Genomic DNA, 26,667 nt, shown 5'->3' on the forward strand with positions numbered 1-26,667 from the left:
GACGCAGAAACAATTAAACAATCACATTTCTTCACTTCTGAAACTTTTCGCTCTAATCTTCTCCTAAAACTGCCACTGTTGAGTTAAAACTGCGCCATTTTATTCGGAAAACAATCCTTCACTTCCACCACACGCACTCAACGTCACGGTTCTGCCGCGCAGTCGTGGTAGGCCTGGGAGTGTTTGATTATAGTCACCTGGTGGGCTCGCTGGGCGGTGACTCGCCTCCAAACAGTAGTAAACAATATAATATTAAGGAAAATATAACACAATAAACTCATGGATTTTTTTTTTTCTTTTAGTTACACCCAGATATAAGATAAGACAAGACTTTATTAATTCCACACACAACAATATATATGAACATTATATACAAAGCATAAGAATACGATTGGTAAAAAATATGTATTATTGCCATGTTTGACTGCAACACGAGTCACATATATATAAACACTTTTTATATGTTATCTTTATTTTTTTTACAGATGTAAGATGTCCACAAACTTAAGATGTTCTTTGTTCTCATCTCATAAATTAAATAATAATGCAAGAATTTTACAATAAACTGATGTTTGGAGTTGTTCAGGGAGCAGTAGAGTGAAATATTGCCATTCACATCTTTTATCTCCTAAACACTATAGTTTAGAGTTTGTTTCAAAGCTTTTAACTATGTCTGGCAGATATGTAATCCCTTTATTTCATTATTCATGTTTTGCCTACAGACAGTCAGGCTATAAGATTTTGGTCTTAAAAAGAAGAATTAGCCTTAATACCCTTAATATACAACATACAGTGTGTGGAACTGTGTAAACTCCCTCTTATGTGATGTCATATTTGACGGCTCGTTCTCTTCTTCTGCACTCTGAGAAATTCAATCAGTGATGAAGCGTCGCCTGATTGTGCTGCACATTTACAAGCTCTCTTTGAAGCCTCCCTGACCCATCTCCCCTCTGTCTTTTACCCCTTAAGTTACTCTACCTGGCCATCTAGGCCAAAAAATTTGTTGCCATGGCAACCCCTTCACATAGAGGGCTGCGACGGAGAGGAAGGGTTACCCGAGCACACTGGTATTTAACGACACACACGCACACACACAGTAACACGGAGAGTAGGTCAGTGGAGAAATCAGCTCTTTAGCTTCTGAAGCGCAGAGCAGCTCGGAGGCATCCAGCAGAGGATCTGTGATCTGTGCAGACTGCCAGGACCCCACGAAAACCTCCAGGCTGCCTTTCATGTGGCTCCACCAATGGGTTCGTCAGGACTCAGTCCAGGTTTTTTCAGCTAGTCTAGTTTTGGGCTGATAGCGGTTTTATAATCGCCTAATTTAAATCAGGCAGAGCAGCCCCGTCTTTTCTTAGCTGGCAGTGGTGGAAGAAGTATTCAGGTCCTTTACCCCAGTAAAAGTACTAATAAAAGTCCTCATGTCGCAGTAAAATGTTCCTGTCAGTGTTTTTCTATTAAATCTGATGTTTGTGGATGAATATTCCTGCTGCATTAATGTGGATGCTGCAGATGCTTCAGGTTGAGCTCATGTGAACTACTTTATATCCTGCTGGCTGGTTTAATCTACAGCGATGCATCATATGCTATGAGATGCACTTCACTTGTAATCGAGTATCTTTAAATGGTTTTTCTGCTACTTTAAGTAAAGGATCTAAACACTTGTTCCTCTTTAATATCTCCTGTCTTTGTGCAGTTAACTACATAGACAGCATTTTAAATGTAAGAATTGTTTAATATGAAATTATTTATTCAGAATATGAAACAGAAAATTCAAAGTATATAAAAAGCACTAAAATGTGGACAAACAGTAAACTTTGGACTGAATGAATGAGGACAGGGTCTGTACACGAGCTGACGTTTCAGCTCTGGAGCTTTCTGATAAAGTGAAATTGAAAGAAAACATATTAACACAACCCCCAGTAACAAACAGGTCAGGCATGCTTTACTTTACAGGTGCGTAGTTTCCCAATAACTCCCGATATTCTGCTCCGTCTGAACCCGCGTAAATGTTCATCCATCATTCAATTAACTGGAGACGTCATTCTATATGTTGAATTGTGCGTTCGTCAGCTGACTCTCTGACTACTTCCTCTATAATTAGTCTGAACTCAACAAGAAACAATCAGAAATTATTAGGAACATTTTTCACAAATTGTAAAATAAAGCATCACTAAAAGCTCTGAACTTGAGCTCCAGCTATGAGCTTTCCAGAGCTTTCAGCACATCGTACGGTCTTCCTCAGCAGTAAAAACCTTCGTTTTGTTTTGGTCGAGAATGGCTTCTCACACTTAGGTTTTCGTTAAATATTTGGTTGTTTAAACATCATGAGTGAACGCAGCTCCCCTTCACCATTATTGTGCAAATATAGTGATGAAAGAGTTCTTATAGCACTTAAAAGTTTCTTCTTGCTAACATATGAAACTGTTTTTAGCAACACAAACAAGAAGTTAATGTACAAAACATCAAAGAGTCAGAAGAGTGAGATTTACATGCTACATGACTGCAACCTGGGGTATTTTCATGATGACAAAATCACAATTATCTTCAGTATTAATATCAGACTCCATCTGTGCATGTCTCACGTGCCACAGCTGAGAAGGATTTGACTCAGAGTGCCCTCTGGTGGCCACAATCCGTCAGTTCTTCAGTGAAATCTGGTGGAGCCGCAATCAAACGTTTCCTCCTGCCGCCTTCATCGCGGTGCTCGTCCTCCAAATGTCTCCGCAGCAGCACGGACCTGAATCAAAGTGCACGCTAACAAAAAGCTCTAAAAGTCTGTCCAACGTGGCTAATTAAGCCGTCTCCACGGGGACAGCAGCTCATTAATTAAAAACAAAAAAGCTGCAGAGCTGCACACAGAGTTCAAATAATTAAAAACAGTGAGGAGAGGGGAGGCGGACAATATGCTTCACGTCTGGCTCTCACTTCCCAGGAGTCGACGTCTCACAAGCAGATGACATTATCACAGCCTGCACACCTTTGCTCTGCTCGGGCTCATAATCCAGTCGAGTAATTGCTCTTTATCAACTGTGCTTAATAGATATCAGTACAATCTGATGACCGGGGTTCACACTTTAGACTTGAACTAAAGGCCTGGGTGACTGATCCAGGGCCAGCAGGAGAGGCTACATTAAAGGATGACGGAGGAGAGGTCAGGCTGAGTGTGAAGGGCTCACAGTGCCACGCAGACACAGGGGTGTTTGAGGCACACAGGGAGGATGCCCTTGTTGATTTGGTGGAACTCCACCAGCTGCAGGAGGTCTATGAAGAGCGTCAGGCCGTCGTCCATGGTGAAGTACTTCCTGCCTCCCTCCTCGCACTGCGGAGACGAGGACGATCACAGTCAGGACGCACAGCAAAGACGCGATTTTGACCCTGAAGGAATGAAGTTCTGCGAGAGAACGAAGGGAACTCACAGGGATGACGAGGTAGTGTTTGGTCTTCAGCTTGTAGCACAGCGAGAGGACGAAACACTGGGCGTGCTGCTGACTCTCACGGATCAGGAACATCCTACAACACACACACACGTGCACACACACGCACACACACACACACAGTGTGATGTGGGTCTGTTGAACAGACTGCTCAGTATCAGGTCTGAAGCCGTTTGGTGAATCATGGCACCACATGCGAGCAGACACGTCATCATCTCTGTCATGTTTTCTCTCTGTTTTCACTTTTTAAACACACTCAGAGTAAAACGGCATCAGCTCGTGTCTTCTGTGTCATTTTATTCTGTATTTGCAGCTGTTGGTTTGTAAACGAGGTCGCAGGAGCAGCAGCACTTTGGGAGAATCTGATGCTACATTTTGAGCCGGTTCAGGCTGCTCAGCAATGATTAAATGATCGTTTTTCTGGAGAACAAACAGGACGGGAGTATTTTTATGGACGTGGGACAGGACAGGAGTAACGTGCGCGACGCGTCCACCCACCGCTCGGCGTCCACACTCTCACTCTCGGCCTCGCCACAGAGAGGACAAATCACTTCCTGTATTGAGGCAGAACGTCTTTGGACATAAAGGTGCAGGACAGTCCAGTATGTCTGTCCAGCTGCCGGGACAGTTAGAAACCACACACTCTGTCCTGTAGTGCGTCCACTCACCCGTCCACCAGGCCCTGCTTCTCTATCAGCCTCTGAGCTTCCTTTCTGGACACGCCACCATGAAACCACGGCTGGGACTTGTGGATGGCTGCAAGCAAAAAGACAACAGAAAGTGAGGGGGCGGGCGAGCAGTCCATCCCGGACCGGGTCCGTCCGCTCTCATGTGGACTTACAGGAGGGTCTCGCAGCAGAGTTGAGGTTGGGCAGACTGCACCTCAGGGCTTCCCTCCTCTGCATCAGTAAAGACAACCGAAGAAAACAGAGGTCAAAGGTCACGACTTCATCAGTGTTCCTGCTTTATCTGATCTAATAAAATAAATGAAGCATTAGATTCGCTGCTACACCTGTGATCATCACACCTGAGACGGTTTGTCTGCTGGAGCACTGATTCAAAACACGCTGGAATATTCATCAGAACAGACCTCTGTGAGCTCAGCTGGACGAGCGTCTGGCCATGAGGATTACTGCCTCCATCACTCTTTTTACTGCCCCACCCCCCTCCTCCACCTCCCCTCCTCACCCTCCAGGCTTGGCCCTCCTCCCTCTCTGCACTCTGGGCCTCCATCGGGTTCTGGATGACCCGTCCGCCGGCCTTCCCGGAGAAGTCCATGGCCACCAGGCTCGCCTCCGACTTTGACTGCACACACACACACACACACACACACACAAACGGTGAAGCAAACAGCATGTATGACAGCAGAAATGTGAGATGACACCAGGAAGCGGCTGCCAGCCTCGACGCTGCATCAAGTCTGATGATCTCACTTTGCCATCTGTGAGTCTGGATCCTTCCGGGCTCCGTGGGGCCGACTTGGACAACTGGTAGTTACACTGAAGCTGCTTCCCGTACTGACCGCACAGAAAACACACACACAAGACAAATCCATCACTCATTTTACCGTCGACGACACAGAGGTTCGTCTCTTTAACGTGGAGGATCAGTGAAACGGCGTCAGAGCGCGTCCGGCGGACAGAGGACGTTCGTTTTATTCACCTTGAACAACCTGAAAGCCGAAGTCCAACAAGTTCGTGTCTGTTCGTTCTCAGCGCACAAGATCTTCAGGTCCTGAGTGCGAACGGGGTTCCTGGAGGGCTGCACATGCACGCGCACACGCACACAGACACACACAAACACACACACAGTCTGTCAGCACATGTGACTCTTTACAGATTTTATCAAAGCCTCTTTATATCCTGCGTGAGTCGACCATGTTTGTCACATGTTTTGTGTTGATGAACACACAGTACTGTGACATACATGTACTACCAGCAGATTACTGCTGCGTGTACTATGCACACACACACGCACGCACGCACACACACACAGGTGGTTACCTTGATGCAGAAGGTGAAGTCTGCAGGTGCTCCGTACAGTTTGCGGCTGTTCACCACCGTGTACACGTTCAGATCCTCCAGGTCAGCCACATACTGCAGGTGTCGAGGCTCCTGCTCACCAAACACACACGCACGCACGCACACACACATACACACACACACACACACACACACATTAAAAGATCAGTCAAAGCTGAAAGAACAGAGTAACTGTGATGCTGTGACGTTGGACTGGCAGACCTTGGAGGATCCCTTGGTGGAGCAGTAGAGTCCAGAGCGGCGCAGGAAAAAGTAGACCTTCTTCCAGGCTTTCCGACTGGGCTCTTTGACGAGGAGGAAACCCTGGATCTCTGGACACGTCCCGGACCTCAGCAGGTTCTGCAGAGGACGGCGGACTCATATATCAAAGGGATTCACGCATGTTTGTGTTTTATAAAATGTGATTTTCTGGTCCATCACCACTGATGCTGCTGTTTTAAACCCGTTAACTGGACTGTGGGGCAGAACCAGCAGGCTTCTGCAGACTGAAGCTCCTGGTTTCAGCTGGTTTACCTGAATGAGCTCTGATGATGTCATTCCCTTGCTGACATCGGCGCTGTCGGAGATCATGCACTCTGGGAAGAAGAGCTGCGAGAGGAAGGAGAAGGCCGTCATTAAAATCCTCCTTTACAAGACAAAGTAGTCGTAGTAGTAGTAGTAGCATGTCGTCATCCGGCCAATCAGGATGCTGCTTTTTACCACGGTCGTCCTGAAGATGCAGACGAGACACGCTCGCTTGTTTCAGGCGCATCAGAGGAAACGCAACTAAGGATCCGTCAGATGTGAACAAAACCAACAGGTGTGTCGAGAGGGAGGCAGAGAAAACGCAACGATTCTGATAATCGATCAACCTTTTCAATCTTTTTTTCAAGCAAAAGCAGAGAAATAAACAGGAGTTGACAGATCACTGCGAGCGCGAGGACGAGCATTTAATTTCTGCTATTTTTTATAATCAATTAATCAGTAGATTAAATAATGAAAATAACTGGCTGGACTTCTTCTCTCCTGATTGCATGCACTGCTCACACTGCACATGGTGGAGGTTTGCACTGGATCAGATCCACCTTTGTGCCGTCTGGAGGCAGCTTGAGCAAACTTCACAGACACACCAGAAGGTTCATCGAAACCGGTTCACAATGTGAGCCGCCACCTTTGTTTAACAGCACAGGCGACAGACCAGATGTCATGAAATACCTGAGGCATTAAATAAGCGTGTCTGCACCAGCACGCAACCTGCCAGTCATTCAGAACCACTAATCACCGTGACGACGGGCCTCGTCATTGTCTGCTGCGCCAGCGGCTTAATGAAATCCGCCTGCTTCTGGCTCAGGCGGCTCTGCTACGTAAAAGGAAGCGATGCATATTTATCTGTTCGCAGGTCAGCGGCTGACGAGCTGCAGGCTGCGTACCATCGGCTTCCTGAAGAACTCGTACTTGGCGTAGTTTTTGCAGAAAATGAGCCTCGTGTCACCGTTGAGAGACCAGGTCCCCTGAACCTCCAGCACAACCTCGTGGTCCTCCAGGCATCTCTCTGAGGAGGCAGAAGAAGGGGTGTGATGTTAACCAAAGGCTGTTTTATACCTTCAGGTTCATTTACTTAAGGTTGCGTGTTTGTACCCAGGCCAAGGGAGGGGTGGAGTTCGAGGAGAGCCCAGTTCTCCTGGTCGCTGCAGTGAGCCGTCTGGACCAACAGGTGGCACACTTCTCTGGCTGTCGCTTCTGCAGAAACCCACACCGACCTGCTGTGGCTGTCCTCTCCGTACACCTTTATCAACTGCAGCAGCAGCACCAGAAATATTCAGAGAGTAAGAAAACTGCAATACAAATACTCCAAAAGTCCTGAAATCAAAGTAAAGTCATAACATCAAACCTTTTTGATCCGATTCGGGATCTGCATGTTTTGTGCAACGGCCCTTTAATGTATTTACATTCTGTGTGGTGTTTTTCCTGCCACTCACACACCGGATTCAAGTTTCCTTCACACATACAAGGAAACGATGCAGCATGTAATCCAGTGAAACTTCATCTGACTGATAGCAGAACCTCGCTGTCGCTGTCTCTACAACATATTAAATTACTGCTGATGGAAAACCAGCATTTCCTGCTGCTGCTTCACATTTAGAGTATTGTTCTTCAGGATTATAACTGGCAGTAAACGTACAGCAAAATGTACTTAAAGCATCAAAAAGTGCTCATTACACAGTAAAACAGAAATAAAACCAATCATTAATAGAATCAATCATTAATAATCAAACTATGTTCACCAACAGCAGTTTCCTGAAGTGTCTCTGAGTCCAGGTATTAATCTCTTTATCCAATCACGTGTTGACAAAGTGTTGACCCTCGCTCCATCCTCGCTGTGAACCACTGAGCCTTTCAATCATGATGCTATCACCTGTTACCAATCAACCTGTTTACCTGTGGAATGATCCAAACAGGTGTTTTTGGAGCGTTCCACATCTTTCCCAGTCTTTAGTTGCTCCTGTCCCAACTTGTTTGAAACGTGTTGCTGCATCAGATTCAGAATAAGCAGATATTTACAAAAATCAGTGAAGCTGATGAGCTCAGACTTTAAATATATCGTCTTTGTGCTGTTTTCAGGTGAGTTTATGTCAAAAAGGATTAACAGGTAATCACGTTCTGGTTGATTGATGTTTCTATATATTTTTATATTTAAATGTTAGTATTACTATTTTATGCGTATAATAAAAATCTTAATCTGTAAATAAACTACAAACTACACCTGTGAGATACAAAGTGGAGTAAAGTCCTCCATGTGAGTGGGGTGGAAGAATAAAGTCACAGAAAACAACAATGCACCACTCGGGTAAACTAACAGTTTGTTTCTGTGACTTTGCTCTCGTGCGATCTGTGAATCTAAACATTTTAAAATGATTCCACCTAAAAGTCGGACAAACAGGTTTAATGTGAGACTGAGTAACTGAACCTGCGAAGGCCGACGGCGTCGTTCTGTGTTCGAGGCCGGGACGCGTCGGGCGGCTTCTTCAGGCTTAATTTCTCTCTGAAGGTGAGTTAAACGAGTGGTTTCATATCTTACTCTGCGTGCCACGAGCTGTCGAATACAGACAGAAACATCTAGAACACAGAGCACATCGACCGCCGCCTGCGGACGAGCATCAGAGCGAGGAGCAGCCGTGCGTGTGGACGGCGCGGCCCTGATGCTGCCAAGGTGAACCGGGAGCAGGTTATTCAAGGGTCAGGACGCTTCTCGGAGTCAGACAGCAGCACGCCTCCAACCAAAAGACAACAAACCTGCCCGACCTGAACGCTGCGGCTGTCAATCAACAAGTCCCGACTGGTCGGGCGGGTGCCGGCGTCAGACAGGACAAATAACGTCTAAGTATCAACCAGGGAGGTTTTATGAGGGAGGAACGCCGCTCGCAGTTTCAGATCCAGACCAGAAGTCGAGTTCACTCCTCAGTCAGAGCACACACACTCAAACACACACGCTTTCATCCTGTTCCCATTCAGACACCAGAACCAGAACCAGGGAGGTCCAACACTGATGATGATCAGGTCTGGCTCAGGGATCCAGCTGATCTCAGAGCTGTTGGACGGGCTTGTGCAGCTGGTTTTATGCTCGTTGTCATGTTGAAACACACAAAGCAGAAACTTCCTGAAGTCTAAACTCACATTTATACTGAAAAGACATTTTCTCCATCAGTTTCTTACTGTGCAACACAAACGCACGACTTCCTGCAGCAGTTAATCATTTAATCAATGAGCCGATCAGCAGAAAAATAATCAGGAAGTGTTTGATGACTGATCATTTTGTTGTCAAATGTCAGATTTCTTTGCTTTTCTTTGTCTCAGGATGAGAAACTGAACGTCTTTCCTTGCATTAATCGCCTCCTTCAGAATAATCTGAGAGTATTGAACTCGCAGTAATCGCCCGTCATCAGCTCACATTGATTAAGTCTCCGTGCACGCCGCCTGTCGCCCTGCAGATCAGAAGCTAACGAACCTCCGTAACTTAATTTCTTAGATGCAATAGATGTTTGCTCTTGTCAATTTTGTGTTTTCACCGTTTGTGAACTGTGTTAAACTCGTTTACTGTGTTTTGTGACTTTTTAGTGACGTCATCATCATTCACATCCACAGACGCTGGATTAGGATTAAAAAGTCTGTCAGAGATCGAAACGCTATAGTTCACTTTAAAACAAACAAATTTTTCTTCTATTCATCAGAAAACAATTGGCTGATTAATCGCGAATGAAAATGACTAAATAACTAAATATGCATTTTGTTAACTTGAATATTCATGTAAAATATTTCATGTTATAGAGAAATACAACAGGTTAGGTTAAAAAACACCACGTCCACAAACATTTGGCCACTTTTAACCTTCAGTTTTCATTCGGTGGGACAGAGCAGCCGGCGGAAAGGTGACTAAGACGCCGTTAAGCTCTTGTTTTCCCTCCTGCAGTTCCAGCAAATAATCGTGATTCACTCAGCGTGCGAACACCAACACCAGCAGCCCCACAGCTGGCCAGATGTGGTCAAAATGAGAAGCAGCCAGCCGAAAACAATCAGCTGCAGGCTCGTACGAACACCTGTCGGCGTCCATCGCTGCGGGCGAAACTCCCTGCGGTGAGCGTGACACGGCGACAAGCTGCTGTAATTACACACACGTGTTTATTCTGGCAGTCAGTCACAATCACAACCAACCTTCACCTGCCAGGTAGCAAACAAGTCCAGACACATCGAAAGCATCCAGCAGCTGAGGACACCTGTCAGACCCTGCAGGTCAGATAGGTGTGAGGGGACGGACGCAGACTTTAAAGAGACTCCAGGGGACTATTTTCAGTGGCGGACTAATATACATTTGGCCATAAATTACAAAATAAAGCAGAATGTGATCACCTGCTGATCCTTTCTGAAAAAAACTCAACTGAAAACAGTCCAAAGAGTTAAAGATTTAACATTTGACCTAATCAGCTTCATTCATTTTTGTAAATATATTATTATTCTGAATTATTCCAACTTAATCTTTCACATGAGTGACATCACAGCGGCACATGTTCAGTGCCTCCGGTAAATGTTCATGCATGTACAAATGGAACTGAATGTCTTTGACCTGACCTGAAGTCAGTTTGCTTTACAGAAGAAGCGGCGTGCTGAGACCAGAGGAAACATCCTGCTGCCACTGAAACACAGTAACCCGACATGTGAAGTCTGGCTCAGTCCAGCTGTCCGACCAGGCTTTGAACTTACGTGTTTGTCACTGGACTGTGGTGGAAGTGAACCAGTGAGCACGGGAGACTTGGAGGGGCTGCACAACTCTGGGAAGGGGTTGGGTATCGATGGGATGGAGGAGGAGAAAGACTCTACACCTTTAACCCTGGAAGAGTTAGCGGAGAAAAGAAGAGATGATCGTTTCATACAGTTCGCAGTGACATATCAAGGAGAAGGAGAAGCTGATATTCTGCTGATTAAAAACACATCAGTGAGCCTCAGTGTTGTTCCTGCTACCACAAACAATCACTACAGCACCAAACGTGGATTCATCCGCCGCTGAAAGTAGTCCCAACAAACCAACGATTTCCTCCCGTTTGCTGCAGCGAGCAGCAGCTTCAGATCACATCTGAGCCTTTTCAAACATGAAGCTTTACATCTGTGAGCCGTTTGATGGCAGACAGACCGTCACAACGAGCGGAAAATCCCACGTTTGTTACGTTTCTGTGTCTTCAAGTGGTTATGGCTAACATGTTAGCAAACTGTTGTTTAGTTACACATCCCTCAACACTCCCATTAGAGCCTCGTTTCAGTTGGTCTCCACCTCCTCCTGAGGGGAATGTGTGGCTCTTTGGCCGCTAAATGCTAAATGCTATGCTAGTCGCTAACTTTATCTGAGAAACGATGCTGACGACGAGCTCTAAAGAGCTGAGGGGACCTTCAGCCTGACAGCGATGATGATGATGATGATGGAGCCAATGGAGTGGAGGCACACCTTGCTTGTTTTGGTCTTTTCATGAGATTTTTTTTGACAATAAACAAAATAAAAACCAGTTTCAGCCTCGTCTTTAAGCTTTTTCGTTTTTCAGTCCTTCCTGGTGTGGACTGATAGAACTTATTGTTTATCTAGTGCAGTTGTTTCTTTCCACATGTGTATATACTGATGACGCTGTTCCACATGGAGAAAAGCTTTCAGTCTTTGTCTTCAGGGCAGCAGGAACAGAAGAAACTCTCCTGCTGCTGAACACACACTCTTCTATCAGCTTTATCACTCGCAGAGTATCTGTTTTACAGCCGTCTTAACAGAAACCAGTCACTTCTTTACGCATCACATGATTTACGGCCTGAGGTTGAGTCACTGACTTTGAGTCAACATCCACCCCCTCCTTGGAGTCTATTAGTCATGTCCACTCGGACTGAGTCACGCTGTGTGTGTGTGTGTGTGCCGTTGGTCAGACCTGTTTGAGGCGATGAGGATCGGCTGGGAGCGGCGTATGGACGGCGAATCTGCTGTGAGAGGAGCCAGAGTCCGAGTGGAGCCCCCCAACAACGTCTCCGTTCCACCTGACTTCTCCTTCCTCTCGAACACCTCCATCCAGGGACCGGCCACCTCCGTCATGTTACCTGAGGGGAAGGAGGGAGGTCAGACACTGAGCCGGGCGCCCCACGTTGTAATGAGTAAAACTGTCCCATTCAGCTGCCGGTCGTGTTTCAATGATTCAAACTGTGAGACCGGGAACCTGAATTCAGACCTTTAAAGGTACAAAACGCTCAAACTAAAGATAAATATGAAAAAAGAGCCTCATCAATAAATGATGTGTAAAACCAGCTCCAATCAAAACCCAATCCACGTCCTGGACTGTAAGGACTGGTCTCTTAGAGGAGGATTAAACCTGGACGTGCACTACGTGACAAAGCAGCAGAGATCACTGCTAACAATTAGCCAATTAATCAATAAATGATTTTCTAATAAACACAGTAATTATTCAGTCACTAATAAAGTAACCAGAGTAACTAGCCACGCTAGCACTTAATGCTAACATCAGCATGCTGACATGAGCAAAATGACAACGCTAACATGCTAATATTCAAGTGTGGTTCACTACAGCTGAGTCAAATAACTGATTAGCTGATGGCAAGAATATCAGTTGCCAACTCAATAATCAATTAATCGTTTCAGTCATTAAAATGTCACGTTGGCTGCTTTTTTTGTCATTTATGAAGGTAAACGAAGCGTCTTTGAGTTTTGGACTAAAGAAGAATCTGATGAGCATTTTATAAACTAATCGACTAATCAATCGTGAAAACAATTGACAGATTAATCAATAATGAAAACACTACTTAGCTGTGTCACTAATGTTTACTGAGTTTAACATCTTAGTTTAGCGTGTTAGCATGCTAACATTTGCTAATTAGCAGTAAACCCAAAGCTGAGGCTGAATGTCTTCAGTTTAACTCAAAGACGGAGACAGAGGTCAGAACATTTTGACCTGATGGTGGCGCTAAATAAAAAATGAGATGATCACCACGTCTGACACACCTGAGGTGGCAGTGAGGCGACATGATGAACTACACATCAAAATAACATTAACGAAAACTTTCAGGGCCACATATATTTTACAAGATGGCAAAAAAAAAAAAACACATGTAAAATACGACGATGCTGAGGGAAATGAGCTTTTTAAGACAAAACTGATCAAATGCATCAAACCAATCTGACAAAGTATGAACTAAACTAAATGTTTTATTTTTGAAATACGTGTTGATTGAAATGATCAACTGAATTTCACCACGAAGTATGACGATACAACACTACAAGTACAGTACATTATAGTCTATTGTCACATGGTACAAAGAAAGCAGGAGCTTGTGTACATAGAGACGTACACACAGGACACAAACACAAACATGCACGCACGCACACACACACACACACAGCTGCAGGTGATGTCATGTGGCGTGTGTGGAAATTCAGGTTGGATGTTTCTCCGGCTCGTTGCCATTAAAGTCTATTTGGAGCAACGCGAGTCTGACTGAACTGTTGTTTTTCTCGTGACGTCTGTTCATGTTATCTTATCGTGGAGGAAACCGCAGTTATCACGAACGCGCTGCTCTTTATTAGACTGAGGCAGCGCCGACACACACACCTGCTGCAGGTAATCAGCTGCTGCTTCAGCTACAGCTACACGCAAAAAATACTAAGACCTGAATGAACTCGTCTCTCCTCTGAGGTTGAAACTAAAAACTAAAAAATCATTTCATTATTGATTAGTCAGTCAGTTTTGTTTCTGATGAACTCCTCAGCCGTGCTAGCAGCTCTGCCAAATGCTAACACATGCAAAACCACAATGCTAACTTGCTCAGCATATATGAGCTTTACCATGTTCATCATGTTAGCATGCTAACATTTGCTACAGCTGACCAGAGCTGAAACAATCAATTAGTCAATGAACAGGAAATTAGTGGCCATTTAATTGGATAATGAATTAATTGTTAAAGATGCGACACATTCACTGACTCCAGCGTCTCAGTGTTGAGGTTTTTCTGCTTTGGGTTTTGGACTGTTTGCCAAAAAAAGAAGAGATCTGAAGTCCTCGTCCTGGACTCCAGGAAGGACTGACAGACGCTTTAAAGAAAAAAAGATTAATCACGAAAACAATTGATTCTGAAATAAGAGTTTGACCTGATGAGGATGATCAAAGTTATTAGAAACTATGCTGAGGAAAACGTCTGAAATCAATTTCATATTCCCATGTTTCCCGTTAAAAGCTGTTGAGACGTTTCACAGAAACACCACACGATGGCGCTAGAGGAAAAGTCAGAGGATGACAAGAATCAGCAGGATTCATCCTCTGGGGACCATGAACGTCTGCAATAGATATAATGACAATCTGTCTGATGGATGAGATATTTCAGTCTGGACTTCTAACGCTGGTTCCTAACACAGGTGCTGCAGCAGGTGAGGATACCTGGTGTCAGTCTGCAGGTGCATCCACAGCAGTGGATGGATGATGACACCTTCGCCAAACATAAAAAGCTGCGTGCGGCCGTCTAAACGCCGTCCCCTGCAGGTGTGTGTCCAGTTTAAAAGTGTGTAAACAGGTGTCCATGTGCAGCCTCGTGCAAGCTACAACCTGCTTCCTCCACGAAACGAGACGAAACAAAGCAACTAATAATGATCATCAGTTCATCTGTTCATTATATTTATGATTAATCGTCTCATCGATGACTGCAAAACGTCAGAAAAAAAGTGAAAACTGACAAACAAAAACACCAAATATTCAGTTTAGAGAGAAAAGCAGCAAACTGTCACAGTTCAATGTGCTTTTAAACAATCAACTCGGCTGCAGAGGAATCCTCTATTGATTATCTGCTGAATCTTTAACACCATGACGTTCAACCATCAGCACTGACGTTCGTCCGTCTCTTTTAATCTCTTTGAGACCAAAATGACGTCTTCAAACGTCTCTCCTGTCTGACGAACAGTCCAGAACACAAAGGTTCAGTTCACTGTCACACAAAACAAAAGCAGCAAATCCTGACAGACGAGAAGCTCGTCGGGGTGAAAATTTGCCTCTTTTGATTGATTCAATTAAGGAAAATGATCCAAACTGTTGTGTTGACTAACCACCTGTTTCAGCATCACAGCTGCCTGATTACTGTTGATCCAAAGAGCTGCAGTATCCTGAATATACAACAAATACTGCAGCACCACAGTTCAGCATGACGGAGGCTCCTGCTGTACATGGAGCACCTGAGATATGATGAGCTAAACACCTGTTATCACCACCAACACCTGAGTTACTGAGACAGACTCGGTGACCTGTTTGTGTGCCAGAGTGACTGTTTCACCATAGATCCACCATAAACCCTCAAATCTTCTGATAAGAAACGTTAATGTTCCTCCTCCACATGTCTTCTGGATTGTTTTGTTTGTCTGTAAACTTTGTCTGTGTGTATATCAATAATGAAAAGGTGAAGATGGTCAGCTGTACAAACTAACTCCTGGTACTTCTGAGAGCCTGAGATCTAAGCTAACACAGGTGCAGGCACAGCGCCAAACCCTCATCCTGAAACTTAAAAAAAGACTTTCGCGTCCTCACCAAAGCTCGGTCGACTAAAACACATTTTATATAAGTGGTTAATAAGACGATAACAAATTCGGCTAACTTCGGCTAACTCCACCTCTCTATATGATCTTTATATTCGCGGTTAAAGTCAGCCTGCACCTGTTTGGACTAGCTTGTTCGCACCTCCGGAAAGCCTTACCTGTGAACTTTGTGTGGTCAGTCGGAGGGTTTCAGCTGTCACTCATCCTGTTAATCCCACATGTGATGCTCAGCTCGGTGTTTTTCCTTCTTTGTGGAAAACAAAACGGGATGCAGCGCCTCCACGAAGCGCCGACAACATTATCTGAGCGGAGCCGGGAGGCAGGGAGGAGTCTGCCCGTCAGGTGTACACCGTAGGCCCGCCCCCTCCCTGCCGACGGCCGCTGTTTGGAGGGTTAACAGGCTAACAGGTTCAAATATGTGTGACACCTTCCGGGTTCGTGTACCTGTTGTGTACTAGTCTCTGTTTAACCAAATCAGAAACTACAAACAGGGAACGTACTCGAGTACTGTAGTTAAGTACAACTTTGAGGTAGAAGTACTTTTACTGTACTTGAGTATTTCCATTTTATGCTACTTTATAATTTACTCCACTCCACGACATTTTTTGTCACTTTGCATATATTTACTAGCTGCAACATTAGTGATGTTTACACATTAATCAGTAATGCTAATCCAGTCATATAATGGACCACAAAGTAATCTGAAATGCACTATTCTGCATGATGAGTACTTTTACTTTTGGCATTTCAAGTATATATTTTGATGCTAACACTTGTGTATGTATTGTGCAGTTTTGTAGAGTGATTAGCAGTGATGGAAGAAGTACTCAGGTCCTGTTCTTAAGTAAAGGTACTAATATCACAATGTAAAAATACTACACCATGAGTCCTGCATTCAGTTTACTGAAGTAAAAATACACGTGAGACACAACAAAGAGACGCCTGCTTTGTTGGAAGTGGGTTTATATCGTATTCTAGAAGTTTTCATGTTTTTATGTAGAATCTTACCATAAAAAGTAGCAAGTTTTTTTTTATATTTTGTAACCATGAATCGATCAATACAGAAAATAGTAAGTAGATTAATCAACAATGAAAATAATCCTTAGTTGCACCTCAATTATTTTGTGTATATTTGTTATGTTGTTTTCATTAAGTTTATAAGAAATGTTGTTTTAATCTATTTACAGCACATAAACTATTATACTATATATACTGTTTTTATGAAAATTAGCCTCTCAGGCTCATTTAAATCTTTTTTGCTGTTGGTTGTTGAGAACCACCCATAAATACACAAATAATAATAAAAAAATGTAAATCTTTTTTCCTCTTACAAAATACTTTCAAAATAGTACAATACACTAAAACATGATACTCATGTTTTGAAATCTGCTAAATGTAACTTTAAAGTTTTGTTTTGCTTTGATTAGAATAAAAATCAAATCAATTATAAAGAAATAACTGCAGTATATTAACCATGCTGTTCTGAAGGTGGCTACTTGTCTCCACCTTGTGGACAGAAGCTGGTGGCCAACTGGTTTCTCTTGTTTCTTTCACTCTGAATAAAGTTCAACCTGAAGTTCAGTCTGGATGAAATATGTTGAGAACTGAGAAAGTTCAAACAGCTGTTTCATGAAGACGCTCAGAGTCAAACCTGGAGGAACTTTATCGCCTCGAACAAAAGACCTTCAGAAAATCCTCAAAATAAAGACTGTGGCTCATTTTTTCATCAGTTACCCAAAGAGCAGCAGTGGAATTTAACATGTCCAACTACTCAAGTAGTGTACTTAAGTAGTTTTGAGGTACTTATACTTTACTTTTTTTTATTTTCTTCTACATTTCAGAGGCAAATATTGTCATTTTCACTGCTTTTTACTGCTCAGTGTGTATTTAACAACTTTGGTTCCTTGTTATTCTGCTGATTCAGAAGCTGCTCACTTCTGATACTTCAAAGTAGAATTTGATGCTAAAACTTGTGTAGTTTCCCCGCAGTAGAATGCAGTACTGTTACTTCTAACAGTATCCATACAAACAAACCACATGGTGTCACCATCTTAGTAGAACATGTGTCCGTTAGCACTGAACACTGAGCTGAGCTGACAACAGTTCTGGTAAGACCTTCAGTGTTTTCTGTCAGTGAGTTCTGAGTTTCAGGATCTGGTCTTTGGCTTCAGGACTGAAACAGTTCTCCACTGTTCTACGGTCAACCCATCACCCACCTGCACCACCCATCAGCCTGATATCATTAACTACTGCTGACCTTGTTGATCTGAAGAAAAGTCGGCACAAACGCACAAACTGTTGGATCAAATCATGTTTATTTATGTGTTCAGGAAATCCCCACGGAAACAGTTTACAGGGGAACTTACAGATTTACAATCATTCTTGACAGAAGTGCCAGCTTGACCCCTCGGTTCAACACTGAGAACGCCTGCTAAACCTAGACCAGTTACCCGCACGCCCGTTCTCCTCAACAGGTCTACACCGAGTCCTCCAGCTCCTGACGAGCTCCCGACAGACTGCTTGTTGTGTTGGTCTTTCCGGTCGTGAAGTATGCGGCGCTGTGATGTGTAGTAGCCTCAACTAGGTTTCCCGTCTTCATGTCTGGACCGTTCACAGTCAAAGAGCCTTCATATTTGGTGCCAATCCTTCATCCCAAGCACGAAATTAGACCACTGGATGCTTTCATACTTCAAAATAAAACTGCCAACCATTGGTGAGAAAAAACCTCTTCAGCCAAAAGTTAAATCAGTTCAGGCCCTCGAGGATACACTACTTTCATATACAGGATTTGTCATACTGCTAAAATGCATTTGGTTCAGCAGTCAAAGTACAAATAGAAGTGCTAAAACTAGTTACAGAAAAAAATAAAACATGTAACATCTTAAAAGAACAACCTGTGAAGCGTGTGAATACATCAGGAACCGGTCTGTTAACCGCTGAAGGCTGTGAACTGTTTTCACCTGCGTGAAGTAGGAACACTGTCAGAATGACTCGTTGTACTGAAGGTCATCTCCAAAATCTAATTTAATCCAGGGAATTAAACGCCAGATACCAAAACAATCGGAAAAGACAAGAATTGCATAATACTCGCAGACTCTAATTTTAAAGCAGATTGAATTTTAAGATTGTTGGCTTGCCTTGTGCTTCACGGTCTCACTTAGTGGGGAGAAAGGTAGTGTTCACTGGAGAACCATTGCTAAAATAATATGTTATATTCCAACATAATAATAATAAAACAAACAGCATGATTTTCAAATGACACCAGAATGATCGAGGATGGGCGATTTTTTTTTTTCCTTTTCTGTTTTTGATTTGCTTCGACCTGATACAGGTTAAGATGCAATTTACTGAATCTCTTACTGGTGGGTTTGAGGTTTCAAAATTAAAAAGAGGTTAAAATGAACATTTAGCATTCAGTCTACATCAGGTGAACATTTCTAGGTAACATAGATATATACTGCGGGGGGGGGGGCTTGCACCCTTGCTCTTTCTTTGCCGTATGAAAACCATGCTTCCTCTGGAGAGTAAGGGTGGGGAGAAGGGGGCCGTGCAAGACTTGGAGTGGGGGCAGGCTGAGTGGGGCAGAGGCGGAGCTTGGTGGATGGAGAAAGGGGCTTGAAAACCAGACTGCTGATTCCACAGGAGGTGTGTAAAAGGCACGCCAGGGTTGCTCCCAATCCCAGCCAACACACACAGAGACGCCTTCACACCCACGCACTCGCTGAACACACAAGGTACACGCACGCACACGCACACACGCTCATGCACGCCCACACGCACACACACAAGCAGCACAGGCTAGAGCCCCAAGAGTACTGACGAGGGGAGAAAGCAGGAGGGGGGGAATGAAGGAAGTTCTTGAAAGAAAGAGCTGGGGTTGGAACTGGGTTAGATGGGAGCGAAGGGGCCTGGATCCGGTGCTGCCGCTGTGTTGAAACAGAAAAAATAAACAACAAACGAAAATCAAAACTGGTGGAATGGATCATTTCTGGTTCTTCAGCTGGTTGGAGAGCCAGTCCAGGCCCTCGTACAGGCCGTCGCCGCTGGTGGCGCAGGTGGCCTGGATGTACCAGTTGCGCTGGCGGAGGGCGTGCAGGCCCAGCTTGTCTGTGATCTCTGCAGCATTCATAGCGTTGGGGAGATCCTGAGAGAAGAACAAACTGTTCGTCACGATGCCGCTTTGAGGTATCACAAGTCAAGGAGTGCAGGAGCAAATGAAGATTGGAGAGACTCTCACATCTGTTATAGAGTTCAGACATGTAAACAAAGCGACCTCACCTGTTTATTTGCAAAAACGAGCAGCACGGCGTCTCTGAGCTCGTCCTCGGCGAGCATTCTGGACAGCTCCTCCCTCGCCTCGTTCACTCTCTCCCTGTCATTGCTGTCCACCACAAAGATGAGCCCTGCAGACAGAAACCAGCGTACTGTTACAGCGTGACTGCTCTATTTCACACATTTGGTACACAGATCTGAATTATTATTAACCGCTATCTTCTGGTTCCAAACTGTTTCCTTCTCTCAGATCAAAAGCTGTGACTCTGTTCCATTAATAATTCAGTGGAAATTGTTCCTGCTGCTTAATAAGTCTCTTTGACCCGATAAAAGCCAAACGGCTGATATTCATTCTCTGTAATGGATGAGTGCAGCCTGAAAGTCTGTGGTTCGAACATGGCCACAACATTTGAGGATTAGAATGATAAAGTGGATGTTTAAATGTGAACCGCTGACGGTAACGAACGCAGCTCAGCTATCAGGCTGCCTACGATGCTGTCAAGTGTAGGAAACAACTAAATTCAAAAATAAACTAAAAATGTGTCACTTGGTAACTGCAGCGAGTGTGAACATCAAACCAAAAGCTGACAAACACTTGAATCATGATATCTGACGACTCTGAACGCAGCTGAATTCATTCCTCGGTGCTGTCGAGTCGTTTTGAGTCGTGCTCCTATAAATGATGTAAATGCAGCATTTTGAGGTGGGAGACTCAAAGTAAAGCACATGCTCGTGTTTTTAAAACTCGGCCTCACGGCGTGAGTTCACTGTCTGAAAGCTGAAGGAAGAAACCTGCTCTGACGTCAGCGACTGGCAGCCGAACAGAGCGGCGCAGCTGCAGCGTTCTGCCTGTGTGATCGTGTTGATGTTTGACAGAAGTGAAGAGAAAAACAAAACGTGAAGGACGAGAGGATGACGAAGGTCCCGAGGATGTTCAGACTCTTCAGTCGATCCAGTGTTTGTTCACTTCCTGATTTATTAGCCAGCACGTTTGGTAAATGTTCACAATCCCTGCAGATTACTAAAGGACTAACAAATTATTTCTGCATGTGTGTAATGATGGAATGATGAAGAGCTGCCGCTTGCTTGTGTTGCTGCTCCAGCATGTGAACAGAGCACCACTGACTCGTCTGTTGAATCACAGACCCTCTGCTGTGAGCAAAGCATCACTAAAACAAAGCCATCAATACTCACTGAGAGCATGAGGTGTAATACTTGTATTTTCAGTGGGACTCCATCATTTTTAAGGTTTTAAATCAAAACTGTGAATCGCTGCCAGAGAATACACAAGCATCCCACCTATTCAGCCCTCACTGTCTTCAAGGTTTCTGTGAGGAGACCTGCTGCTTTGTTTTATCCGCTCAGAGACTGAACTGTGCAGTTTGGAAAGGTCAGACCTTACAATGACAGCCTAGTACTGTTTGGTGAATCCAACATTTGAATTAAATGGAAAAGAGAGCAGGTACTCTGTAATCTGCAGCAGCTGGGCATGCTGTCAATGATTTTTGACAAAGGCATTAAGGCAACATGTTGAATCATGATATGAGCAGCAGGTCCAAACCTCTTCGACTTGTGATCCCTGAAACAATGGAGGGTTTATGTGTGGAGGCAGAGGTTGTGATACTTTTCAGGCAGAGAGTCAGTGGATCTGTGTATATATGCTGGACCAATAATCAGCATCTTTATATGCTGGATAATATATAATATACTAGACATGCTGTTTCTTGAATACTCCTGGGCCGTTTTTGATCAAAAATGCTAGAACTAACTGTCATTACCCACAGGATTCACACTGGCTCAGTATGTGGATGAGGAGGTTTCCTGCAGCTACATGTTTGTCTGGTTGTTGTGAGGGAAATGAAGAGGAGCTACAGCAGGACCAAAGCTGTCTGGGTGGAGCTGCTAAATCAACTACACTGCAACAAAAACAAAAAAAATCCCAGTTCGACTGACAATTTACCTGTAGGTTGCATCATCAGTAGGAAATAAGAGGCAGTGTTAGCCTTCAGTGCCGTCACACATTTTGATGAATTCAATTTGAGGAAACGGTAGAGGAGTGACACAATAAGCCCTCTGAGAATTGAACAATAGTGTCTGAGTCATTGGTTGACTAGTTTTAAGATCATCTTTTATGCACCAATGAGGCCACCTATAGGCAGCAATGTTCACTGACACTGCCAGCTCAGATAAAGTCCCCCTCACCTTGAGTGTTCTGGAAGTAGTGGCGCCACAGCGGCCTGATTTTGTCCTGACCGCCCACATCCCACACTGTGAAGCTGATGTTCTTGTATTCTACAGTTTCAACATTAAAACCTGGACAGAAGAGAGAAACATGGATGAGTCACAGAATTACTGAAAAACATTTCAACAATTCAAGTCCTGAAAGCTGATAGTGCCTGACGTGACAACACTCAGTCCAGCTGAACATTTCCATGATTATAAACTTCAGCAATTAACTGAGGCACATTTCTATTAGAGCTGATTATGTTTAGACAAAATTAACAAGCAAAATAAAAAGGATTTTTCAAAAACAAACAAAACAAAAAAAATGTACAGACTCATACAAAAACAATCTCTGAATCATCACTTATGATCCACTAGAGGTGTGTAGTGGTGACTGTATCTGCTGAGACCCTGACCTGTACCTGTCTTAGGGTTGGGCAACTGAAGCAATACTCAGAAACTGAGTGTATTACCTCTGCAACAGCATGTAAAGCTACAATATTTTCACATCTTACTCTGTGAATTCAGAGTTTATTTCTACCAAAACCAGAGTTGGTGACTGATGCAACAGTGAAAGATGAACCAGACGGTTTTGGTGAGTTTTATTTTGTTTCTGTTGAGTTTGCGTGAAGTGCGTTGAGTTAAGAAAAATATTAAGCTTGTCTTAACAAACTTGAATTCAGAAGGTGTACACTGATATTTTTCTGTTTAATAAAGAAAACAGATTAAGAATAACTCCTTTCTTGACATTTTGGACTATGGTCAGTTGGAAAAGTTTAACAACCATCGCCTACATTTTCTTACTTTGCTGTGTCTGAAACATTTCTGGGCGTCAACCCTTGGATGTGTTGCCCCCAGCCAATAACAATGCGCAGAGTGTGAGGGTGGGACTGTAAAAACATAGTGACCAGGTGCCAGATCATAAGCAAGCATCCAAGAGGAGCGTTGAGCGGGGGCCAGTTTTCAATGTGTTTACAAACCCCAACCAGCAAATCCTCTTTCTGTCCTTGAAAACTCGTTCTGTTGTTAATAAAGATCAGGTTTTTACAGAGAAACATATTTACATATTCAGTACCAGTCCAAACCTTGGATGTTGTATTGAAACTAATACTCACTCATTCATTCATTCAGATGAAACTCAGCACAACAAGTTGTAAAATTGGCAAAACACTCATGAAACAAAAATGAACAAAATGGATTAATCCATGGAGATCCATACCAATGGTGGGAATAGTGGTGACTATCTCTCCAAGTTTCAGTTTATATAGGATGGTTGTTTTTCCAGCAGCATCAAGCCCGACCATAAGAATCCTCATCTCTTTTTTGCCAAATAGGCCCTTGAATAAGCTTGCAAATACATTCCCCATGGTGACAAAGCTGCCGAGGTGGAGAAAGAAACAGGGTTAGGAGAGTAATATCTGTAGTGTTTCAGCTTCAGACAGACAGAAAAGTTTGACATCAAGATAACCACCATTCAATGGGAGCGATGCAAAATACATTTCATCAGTGTTGGACAGTTCAAAATGGCACAAATGAATGAACAATTCAGGTCGAGAGGCAGCATATCTGGTCGAGTAAAAGGCCAAACGGAGGCACAATGAATGCAACTTGGCTGGAAGACAAGAGAGATGTTTACTTCATGGTTAAACGTTCAGGTCACGGTTTCTGGCCATGCATTACAAACCAGCCCAAAGCGTCCACGATGTCAATCATTACCTAACGTTTCCCTGCATTAACTTCACAACACAGCTCTTTAGTTTGCATAAAAATGTCACTAATTAGCTGCTTAAGATCATATCTCTAGAGGCAGCCACACTGTTAACCCGGATCAACGGAAAGCTAACTGATCACCAGATAAGAAAGGCCCGATCCAGCTGGAAAACTATCCCTGTGCACTAGCGGAAAGGATAATGTTACTGTCGGTGTGAGCTGTCACAAGACGCTAGCTAACAAAACCTCGACCTTAGCGAGAGGCCGACAATCCCGCAAACGTAGACCTTCGTGCCCCTTTTGGTAAAATGTGATGTAAAAGCGCCCAGTACGGAGGGAATAATTGAGTATTTAAAATATGTGAATAGACGAAGTTGGGTACCGTTAGCTGATCGCAACCATTCGAAGCAGCCGTTACCGTTATCTTTCCTTTGGGCGGATGCTTCAGCTAGTTAGCTCGCTGCTAGCGGGCGACACTATCTCGCTAACGGTAATCGTCGAAAGAGCCCCGCCAATTACAATACACGGCGACACATTAGTAACACACACATTGGTCACACGGGACGCAAAACGACTGTTATATTTAGTTGTTATATTAGTCCAGTTTTCCGTTAAACCCACAGTGACAGCTCTTTGATCTGTCCGTTACAGGAACTGCTTTAGCGAGCTGGATAATAAAGCTCCCGTTATCTAAATGCCGCGTCACAGTAAAGACAGTACACCGTGACGTAATGTTAAATGCTAGATAAAGCGAGTCGTTCGTACAGGGCAAAAGCCAGTTCACAAAATATGATATTTTAAGACGAAAACAGCGCGTTTATGCGGATTATTACCTTTAGAAACACAGCTTCTCGATCTTTTCCTTATCTTTCGCTGTCACTCCAAAATGGCGTCTTGCGCAACCAGGGAGACACCGGCGTACGGGCATTGCCCACTATCAAACCTGGTCCAATCACAGCAGAAATAGTGTAACAAATAACCCGCCTCTTTTATCCTGCTGTTCAATCACAGCGGCAGCAGGTCCCTGGGTGCACATAGCACAAAATGTCGAGGAAGTGAACCGCACACAAGTTTATTTAAGTTTCAGCCACAGTGGACAACAGGACAGAGTGGACTTTTGTCTGTTCCTTCTTATAAAGACAGCATGTGATCACTCCAGCTGAACCACATGTTACTGATGCTGGATTGTTCCTGAACATTATGCACCATGGGGCCAGAAGTATGAGGACACATGTGATGTGGGGCTGTTTCATGGCGTGGGCTCGGCTCTTCAGTTCAGTCATGAGCTACCAACTTAGTGGCAACAAAGCAGCTCCATGTAGAAATGTTTGTCCCCAGTGAAAGAGCCTGACTGGCCTGTGCAGAGCTCTGACCTCAGACCCATCCAACACCTTTGGCTTGAACTGGATCACAGACTGAGAGCCAGACCTGATCAGAGCAAATCCTCACAGCCAGGTGCAACATGAAACCAGAGGAGGTGAAGGTGGTTTGTGGCTGTTAAAGCAGCAGATTAATGCCGTCAGTTTTGTAATAACACGTTAAATAAAGTGGTAGAATCCTAAATGTGACACAGATTTGTGACATTTTAATGCACAGCTGAAACCTGTCCTGCTTCCTCACTTGTTTTCATCCGTTTTGCTTTTTGCCGATGGGACTTCTGTTGGATCGGCTGCTCTGAGGCGGGGCTCGCAGCCCTATACTGCTGTGTTTACATTTAGCAATTTCTGAGCTGCTGGACACCTGCTGAAAGTCAACACGATCCCTTATCAGCCACTGTGGACTCTCAGATTATGATTCTTGGTGTATTTTGTGTCAGGACAGAAGGATCGGCCGTCCTAATCCTCACATTAATAATCATTTTATAGAGTTAGAAGAGTAAGAGTTGAGATGTTGTGGCCAAAACAAAATGGTGGCTGGCCATGTTTAAATATTTGCTTTAGGAGGAACCGCTGGGATGACCCGACATTCCTCGAACACATCATACCTTATCTGAAAGAGCAAACAGAAAACAACTTCAATGAATCACAAGGCTGTCGCCTGATTTCTTATTATTTTAACATTTTAAGTATTTTATTCACTGTTCAATTTCTGTAGGTATTATTTCTCACCATGAAAAACTGAATAGTTCATTTACATGTTTATGTGGTTGAATTTAAATAAATGTAGTTTAACATGATCATGGAATCAGATATCGACCAGATGGTTTTAATTGTTGCGTGTAAACAAACTCCAGCTTCCTAAAAAAAACAACAGCAGTGTCCTCACTGGCCCTGCTGAACCATTTCACATCTGAAGTCTAATAATTCACGATCTCATCTCAGTGAAAACATTTCACTTGCTGAATGTCTAAAAAACACACGTTCCTACAATGTCTGAACTTTCTCTGCAAGAGCAAAGATAGATTTTTTTTTTTTCGTGCTGTTAAACTCAGATTCCTGCACAGCCTGAAAGTCTGAACTCTGTAAAACATCAATAGAACCAGAATCAATCATTTCCAAACAAACTGTTTCCTGAAGTGTTCCTGAGTCCAGGTATTAATCTCCTTTATCCAATCACGTGTTGACAAAGTGTTGACCCTCGCTCCATCCTCGCTGTGAACCACTTTCAATCATGATACTGTCACCTGTTACCAATCAACCTGTTTACCTGTGGAATGATCCAAACAGGTGTTTTTGGAGCGTTCCACATCTTTCCCAGCCTTTAGTTGCTCCTGTCCCAACTTGTTTGAAGCATGTTGCTGCATCAGATTCAGAATAAGCAGATATTTACAAAAATCAATGAGGCTGATGAGGTCAGACTTTAAATATATTGTCTTTGTGCTGTTTAACATGGTGTCCCGGCTTCTTTGGACTCTGTGTCTCCTAAAGTGTTGTGGTCTGGACCTACTCTGTTTTCA

The 26,667-nt window shown here is 43.8% G+C and overlaps 2 protein-coding genes across 2 annotated transcripts; both read right to left on the minus strand.

Moving 5' to 3' along the window:
- Positions 1-418: 418 nt before the first annotated feature.
- grb7 (growth factor receptor bound protein 7) lies at positions 419-15,861 on the minus strand. The gene is made up of 15 exons (XM_041962212.1): positions 15,725-15,861; positions 11,914-12,079; positions 10,715-10,841; positions 7,097-7,253; positions 6,889-7,010; positions 5,993-6,067; positions 5,681-5,818; positions 5,441-5,551; positions 5,100-5,198; positions 4,871-4,954; positions 4,626-4,742; positions 4,279-4,336; positions 4,106-4,193; positions 3,420-3,513; positions 419-3,322 (listed from the first exon to the last, which is right to left on the minus strand). Exons 2-15 carry the CDS (start codon positions 12,072-12,074, stop codon positions 3,176-3,178), a joined length of 1,578 nt encoding a protein of 525 aa, XP_041818146.1. The 5' UTR covers positions 12,075-12,079; positions 15,725-15,861; the 3' UTR covers positions 419-3,175.
- Positions 15,862-17,862: 2,001 nt separating this feature from the next.
- arf2b (ADP-ribosylation factor 2b) lies at positions 17,863-24,714 on the minus strand. The gene is made up of 5 exons (XM_041962149.1): positions 24,605-24,714; positions 23,281-23,438; positions 22,041-22,151; positions 19,845-19,969; positions 17,863-19,710 (listed from the first exon to the last, which is right to left on the minus strand). The coding sequence occupies exons 2-5, from the start codon at positions 23,426-23,428 to the stop codon at positions 19,549-19,551; spliced, it is 546 nt and encodes a 181-aa protein (XP_041818083.1). The 5' UTR covers positions 23,429-23,438; positions 24,605-24,714; the 3' UTR covers positions 17,863-19,548.
- Positions 24,715-26,667: the final 1,953 nt, after the last annotated feature.

The sequence above is a fragment of the Chelmon rostratus genome, chromosome 21 (genome assembly GCF_017976325.1).
Source record: "Chelmon rostratus isolate fCheRos1 chromosome 21, fCheRos1.pri, whole genome shotgun sequence".
NCBI classification, from domain to species: Eukaryota; Metazoa; Chordata; class Actinopteri; order Chaetodontiformes; family Chaetodontidae; genus Chelmon; species Chelmon rostratus.

Coding starts and splice junctions, on each gene's coding strand:
- grb7 (XM_041962212.1), bottom strand. CDS start 12,074: ATGACGGAGGTGGCCGGTCCCTGGATGGAGGTGTTCGAGAGGAAGGAG. Junction 7,011..7,096: donor CCACCCCTCCCTTGGCCTGG/GTACAAACACGC, acceptor CTGCCTCCTCAG/AGAGATGCCTGGAGGACCAC. Junction 4,955..5,099: donor CGGCTTTCAGGTTGTTCAAG/GTGAATAAAACG, acceptor CTGTGCGGTCAG/TACGGGAAGCAGCTTCAGTG.
- arf2b (XM_041962149.1), bottom strand. CDS start 23,428: ATGGGGAATGTATTTGCAAGCTTATTCAAGGGCCTATTTGGCAAAAAA. Junction 22,152..23,280: donor CACCACTATTCCCACCATTG/GTATGGATCTCC, acceptor TCTTCTGTCCAG/GTTTTAATGTTGAAACTGTA. Junction 19,970..22,040: donor CTACTTCCAGAACACTCAAG/GTGAGGGGGACT, acceptor TTCTGTCTGCAG/GGCTCATCTTTGTGGTGGAC.